Source organism: Delphinus delphis, chromosome 5 (genome assembly GCF_949987515.2).
Source record: "Delphinus delphis chromosome 5, mDelDel1.2, whole genome shotgun sequence".
NCBI classification, from domain to species: domain Eukaryota; kingdom Metazoa; phylum Chordata; class Mammalia; order Artiodactyla; family Delphinidae; genus Delphinus; species Delphinus delphis.
This window is the reverse complement of record NC_082687.1, coordinates 35,726,069-35,733,344: the sequence shown is the minus strand read 5'-3', so window position 1 is coordinate 35,733,344 and position 7,276 is coordinate 35,726,069. Positions and strand designations below refer to the sequence as shown.

Sequence of the window (7,276 nt, the reverse complement as noted above, 5' to 3'; positions counted from 1 at the left end):
CAATCCATGTGAAGGTGATGGAGTCTGACTCTATTGTAAAGGAAAAGCCAGCAACCCCCGTGGAGATAGAGAAGGCTGTGGAGGAGGGCTCACCTTTGCAAAATGCCTTTCAGTCGTTGCAGCAGAGATCTAGAAGAGAAGCAGCGTATACACGTCTGGAGGTCAGGGAGGACACACCTGGAAGTGGCCAGCTTGTACACTGCGCTATAGCCATGAGGTCAGCAAGAGCGAGTGCCTATGGAGAGAGAAGAGGCCCAGCAGACACTAACACCAAGAAAAGGAGCCTGCAAAGGAGACAGGACAGGAGGCCAGTGTGGCTGGAAGAAAGCCAGGAGGCTGCAGTGTCCTGGAAGCCGGAGTAAAGAAAATCAATCAAGGAGGGAGTGGGCAACTGAGAGGAAAGGTGCAGGCAGGCTGAGGAGGGCACTCAGCCCTGGTAAGAGGTATCCTACCCTTGGCCTGGATAAGAAGTTCCAGTGGAACAGCAGGATGAAAAGCTGGGCCAGACAAGAGAGGCTGCGAGGGGAAGAATTAGAGACAGGCTTACGTGGTTTACAAATAAACAACCTTCCTTAGGAAACCTAGGAAACGTTTTGAAATTTTTGTGATTTGTGATTGGCATATATTCAAGGTTTGTTTCCTGAAGAATTCAAGAGGCTAACAAATGGGAGTTTTGTATTCAAGGCTCACAAGAGCATCTCTGATCAGTTTGCGAGATTACCAAATAACAGTGTCTTCTGTAAAAAGGATGGGGAGAGAACGTAAAGTTCATTTTGTTTGCCATTCTGTTTTCTGAATGGTTGCAGAACATGGAAGCTAAATTCTTTCCACAAGTCATATTAACATCAGAATCTCCATGAGGCCTAACTTACAGAAGGAGAATTGCATTCTTCAATCCCGATACTGGCTTGTCTGTCTGCTGTGTTCACTTCCTCCCCCCGTCATGCCCCAACCCCGCCACGAGAATGTAGGTTCCATGAGAACAGAAACCACCTCTGTCTGACTGACCCCTGTTCTCTGGTGCACACCGGCTCTCAACTAAACGTTAAGTATTAAATGAAATGAAATGCCTGTGTATGGAGACATTTTTAGTTGTCACAACTGGAGGTTGCTACAGGCATCCCAGCAGTCAGAAATACTGCTAAATATCCTACAACACACAGGACAGTCACCATAACAAAGATTATACCACCCAAAATGTCCATAGTGCCAAGGTTAGAGAACCCTGCCTTAGAGAAAAAAGGAAAAAGAATTAACTCAATTCATGTGAAGATGCAGGGTGTGTGTGTGTGTGTGTGTGTGTGTGTGTGTGTGTGTGTGTGTGTGTGTGTGTGTGTGTCTGTCTGTCTGTCTGTCTTTGGCTGCACTGTGAAGCTTGTGGGATCTTAGTTCCCTGACCAGGAATCGAACCTGGGCCCTCAGCAGGGAAAGCACGGAGTCCTAACCACTGGACAGTCAGGGAAGTCCCAAGCATAGGTATATTAAAATTCCCTCAAACACTGCTGGCTCTCACCCGATGTGGCTTTAGGAATTCATTTGTGTGAACTTTCCACTGGTGCTACAGGGAAAGAATCCAGGCTGTAGTGTTTGAAGAGTACGTGGCAAAAGAACCCAAAACAAACTAGCAAATATTTCCAACAAATATAAACTGAAGACTATCCTTATATATAAAAGAAGATGTTTGTTAGAAAAAGAATATCCCAGGAGAATAATAAGCAAAAGACTTACACATGTACATCACAAAAGATTTGTAAAAGGCCAAAGAATACGGAGGAAAAAAGCTCTAATTCATTAGTATTCAAAGAAATTCAGTAAGTCATGATGCTATTGTCATTTGAAATAAAATCCCCAAATTAACAATATAGAAATACAATACAGACATATACATATATACCCATGATAAAATGTTACTTTACCTGCCCTAGTTCAGCTCCACATACTCTGCCACCCACTTTCCTACACCACACTGGCAGTCTGATCCTTCTGAAACTAAAACCGACTGCCACTTCCTTGCCTAGAACACTTCAGTGGGCCCCATTCCACTGGAGGCCCCTTGGCCTAGAGAGCGTTAGGGTCCCCAGAATCTGCCACTGGTCGTTCCTCCTCCCATGTCCAGCACCACCCTTTGGGCTCAAGCTATACACAGTGCAGATGATCATCTGTAGCTGTTCGACCTTCTTGTTTACTCATAAATTTCCCTGGAATACCTAAAGCCTTTCCCCCCAGGAAACTCTCTGAGCCGGAGCCCCTATGGCACTCTGGGCTTAGTGTCATCATTTCACTTAGCACAGAGCCCGGAAATCCCAGTCCTCTCCTTAGAATGTAAGCTACAAGCTAGGACTGTCTTATTAATTTTTGTATCCACGGTGCTAGCACAGTATCTACTTGGTGCGCAGAATGATTAACATTTAAATTGTTTTGTTCATTCCTTTCTTTCATTTTCTTTTATTGTTTGAAATGTTCAGTACTGAGTTTAGAAAAGAGTGTTGGTGATTATACAGACAGCCCATCGGAACTTGAGTATTCTAACTTTTTAACTAGACCTTTCTCTGTAAACCAATGTTCATCACATAAACCTTAGAAACTGACTGTAGATCCAAACTGAATTTAAAAGTAAATGAGAATTAACCATCTACCACATGTATTTTCCCTAAGGAAAACAGCTAAAGGCAAAAGCTCTTCCAGAACATAGAGACAGGTTTCCACAGAAGGCAATGGCTTTGAGACATATTAAAAAGGAAGGAAAAAAGAAAAAAAGAGAGGAAGGAAAAGTCAGGAAACTTGGATACAATCTTAACTTTAAAAATACAATTTTGGCTTTAGTTTGTGAATGTTTTCAATTTGGGACTCAATGGTTTTGACTACAGGTGACACACAATCACCTTGACCTCAGCAGAAAACCTTGAGAATGCTCTGCAATGGCTGTATCTAAAGGAAACAGATGTTTGCCCTTCAGATGTATGGTATGACTCAATGAACACATCCCTTGCCAAATAGTTATGTATAGCTCAAGGATTTTTAAATCAAATATTGATTATTCAGCTAAATAAAAAAGAAATTCAGCAGCATACATAATCACACATATCCCCTTCCCTCATGTTAAGCTTTCACACAGAAGGCTTTCTGAGGCAGCATGTAAAGGTGCCAAAAGCAAACTGATACATGAAAAGGCCATGCTAGGAAAACTGGAGAAACAATGCCATTTATTCATAAATATGCTTCATTTTATCCAGAGAATTAGATATGTTTAATATCTATATATGTTGATATGACATTTTTTTATCATAATTTTTAAGTATAATCCAAGACTAAAAAACATATTCTTTTTTTCTTTCAAACTTAAAGCTACAGAAGACCCCTTTCCTGTCACTGAACTTATTAATCCAAAGACAGTCAATACTGAAATACATGGCTACCTCTCAAAGAAGGGCCAAAATAAAGAGAAAGCCCGAAGTCTTCTCTAATTATTTCAGCTGCTGCCAATGGCAGGCGCTCCTGCTTTCACAGGCAGCACTGGTCGGTCTAATGCTGGTCCAAGTAATCTTCAAATCTTATTTCTGGAGAATGGAAACCTGTAGGGGCTGCAAAGTAAATCATCCAGTGAGACCTTGGTCCTACAGTAACGAAATTCTTATAAAAGCCATAAGGGCCAAGGCTATCCAATACCACACAAGCATATAAAATACATAAGGCTCCATGGGAAAAAACACTAACCATGAGAAATGATGACTTCTCTCACCAGTATAAAAGTGGGAAAAACTCAAGCCCAGTTGTAAATAGGTTGTCATTTTAGACTTCCTCTATAAAAAGCCAAATTATTACCAGGTCCCAATAAGTATGGAAGAAGTGCTGGTCAAGGAGATGTTTAATCTATACCTTTGATCCTAGGATAAACCAGGCAGTTAAATAATTTCAAAATGTGCAAAACAGACATTCCCCTTGAGTTCGCGAGGCGCTACAAAGTGTCTTTCAAATGATCCGCGAGTCCAACTTATTAAACAGCCACACAGGTGAGAACCAAATTCAGGTTTCCAACAGAAATTGTAGAATGTTACTTGGCAAAGCTACATTTCCCTAAGACAGCTTGTCAGGTAGCCGGTCAGTCTAAATCACTCTGGCTCCTCTGGAATTGCTGTCAAATCCCACTTGGCTGAGAGCTGAGGTCAGAGGACGTGAAGGCCAGCAGACGCTGGCTGAGCAGGGCATTGTGCCGCTTCAGGTACACTATGATGTCTCCTTGCTTCTCCACAATCTCTTCCAGGCTTGAGAGAGTCCTGCACAGAACCAAGGTATTCATGAGTTACACATGTTCACCAAAAGTCTCTTTGCAAATGGATCTCTACTAGTTGCCAGTACAGCACATTATATCCGTTACTTTTTCTTAGATTTTATAAGCCAAGGCAATATCCCCAAATGAGATTCTTTCTTTAGACTTGGTTTCACCACAGCTGAGAGGAAGTAAACAAATCAAACATAGTTGTAAACATATTTTAACATATGCAGAGTCCTTAAACTCCAAGCATCAGAATGGTCTCTAGATTTCCAGATGGAATAAACTTTTAAATCTCTTTCACTAATCTTACTCCACACTTACCTGAATCCAGTCTCCGAGGTAATATTGCTGGGGTAAGCATAGATTTTTTCTTCTTCAAGTACATCAGGCTGTGGCTTGGCTTTATTAAATTTTCGAATTTTCACTAAAATAATAAAGTCATTATTGTCAGGTTATCCAATCACGAAAAATTTTCTAATTCCATTTATTCAAATTTCATTAGTAATTGGCTATTCTTTTCAAGTAATATGCAAAAAAAAAAAAAAAAGGTTCATGAAGTGAATAAACAAATAGGGAAAATGTGCTAAAAGGGAATGGAAATGATGATGCAGAAGCAGGAGAAGAGTCAGGAAAGAGCCATCAGTGCTCATTGCCCGGAAGTGAAGACATGTGGAAGAGCCAGGGAATTCGGCGACCTGGAGGCCACTGACGAACCTGAAGCCTTAACCCCAACATGAGTGTCCCTGGAGACGTGACCTCTGGTGAGGTAATCAAAGTAAGAACAAAGTAATGGGGGCGGTGCTGATCTGAGAGATGAAGGGACACCAGGAATGCACCTGCACAGAGCAAAGGCCACGTGAGGACACAGCGAGAGGCGGCCACCTACACACCAAGGAAGAAGCCTCTGGAGAAGCCAGGTCTGCGACACCCTGATCTCAGAGGTCCAGCCTCCACAACTGAGAGAAAATAAGTTTGTGTGTCTTAGTCACCCAGGCTGGGTATGTGCTCTGGCAGCCCCAGCAGCCTAATGCACGTGGATAGAAGTCTGCTGCAGAGAGTTGAATAATCAGACACAACAAGGCTGTTGTTCCCAACCTCGCGGATGTGGCTACAGACTGAGCTGAACAATCTGCATGTCTGAGTAAGAGCCACTGTCCGGGGGCCCTGACCCACCTGCGTAATAACCCTGGGACACGGCTGGAATGAGCACTCCCACCACAGATGGTGACAAGGGGCCAAGAGAAAGGGCTGAGCCAGGCCTCAGTGATGGCAGTGACTGTCCAATGAGACTGGCCTTGAGAATTGTTCGTGCAGCTCCAAATGGGTCAAGTATTCAACACGTGGGAAGGGGGAGGGGAGGTGGGTTAGGTCCCAGCACAATTTTTAAAGACTCCACATATGATTCTTTCCTTTCTTGTGACAATCCTTGAGATATAATTCACATACAATGCAATTCCTTCAAAGTGTACAATTCAATGGTTTGGTACATTCAAACAGTTGTGCAACCGTCTCCACAATCAATTTTAGAACATCTTGTCACCCCAAAAAGAAGCCTGGGATCCATGAGCAGTCTCTCTCTAGGTACCCCCACCTCCAGGACTAGGCAACCACTAATGTGTTCTCCTTCTCTATAGATGTGCCTGCTCTGGGCATTCCAAGTACACAGAATCATACAACATTTACGTCTGGCTTTTTTTTCTCTCAGCATAATGCTTTCAAGGTTCATCCATACTGTAAGTGTCAGTGCTTCATTCCACTATTCCTTCCTTTTTGTGGCTGAATACTATCCTCTGTATGGATAGAACACCTTCTGTTGGTCTAGTCCTCACTTTATCCTAACACCATTTAGGTTGTTTCCACTTCTGGCTGCTATAAATAATGCCATTTGTAAAAGTACACATGGACCCAGAAGTGCATGTGCTGAGTCATATGTTCAACCTGTCATGGAACTCCCAGGACCCACAGATGATTCTGATGTGACTCTCAGATGAGAATGAGGCTGGAGAAGATTAAACAAAGAGGTTAAAGAGAAATGTGAGAAGGTTAGGAGACATGCAGAGGGTTCAATCAGAAAGGACCAGAAGGAAGCGGGCAGTGAGATGCTGAAAGAACCAGTGAGGGAATGTAACAAGAAGCCCTTGATTTTTAGGTGGTGGCCAAGAGAGTTAGAAAAGAGAAGCCCCTCACACAAAAACAGACACACACAGATCAACACACAGAAACAGAACAGAGGACACAGAAATAAACCCACACACTTACGGTCAATTAATCCATGACAAGGGAAGCAAGAATATACAATGGAGAAAAGAATCTCTTCAATAAGCATTGCTGGGAAAACTGGACAGCTACATGTAAAAACTGAAATTAGAACATTCTCCAACATCATACACAAAAATAAACTCAAAATGGATTAAACACCTAAATGTAAGGCTGGAGACTATAAAACTGCTAGAGGAAAACATAGGCAGAACACTCTGACACAAATTGCAACAATGTTTTTTTGGATCCATATCCTACAGTAATGGAAATATAAGCAAAAATAAACAAATGGGACCTAATGAAACTTAAAAGCTTTTGCACAGCAAAGGAAACCATAAACAACACAAAAACAAAACCTACAGAATGGGAGAAAATATTTCCAAACCACAAGACCAACAGGGATTAATTTCCAAAATATACAAAAAGCTCATATAGCTCAATATCAAAAAAACAAACAAACAACACAATCAAAAATTCGGCAAAACTCCTACACAGACATTTCTCCAAGAAGACATCAAGGTGATCAACAGACACATGAAAAGATGTGCAACACGGCTCATCAGAGAAATGCAAATCAAAACTACAATGAGGTATCACCTCACACCAGTCAGAATGGCCATCATCAAAAGTCTACAAAAAAGGGCTTCCCTGGTGGTGCAGTGGTTGAGAGTTCACCTGCCAATGCAGGGGACATGGGTTTGTGACCCGGTCTGGGAAGATCCCACATGCCGCAGAGCGGCTAGG

The 7,276-nt window shown here is 42.3% G+C and overlaps 1 protein-coding gene across 2 annotated transcripts in view; it reads right to left on the bottom strand.

Moving 5' to 3' along the window:
* Positions 1–1,834: 1,834 nt before the first annotated feature.
* Positions 1,835–7,276, bottom strand: part of TMEM192 (transmembrane protein 192) — a 30,800-nt gene continuing 25,358 nt past the window's right edge. For both annotated transcript variants that reach the window (XM_060012192.1, XM_060012193.1), the window contains 2 exons: positions 4,595–4,697; positions 1,835–4,274 (listed from right to left, as the gene is read on the bottom strand). In XM_060012192.1, the coding sequence (XP_059868175.1) occupies positions 4,136–4,274; positions 4,595–4,697 (242 nt within the window). In that variant the 3' untranslated portion in view covers positions 1,835–4,135. The remainder of the gene's footprint in view (positions 4,275–4,594; positions 4,698–7,276) is intronic.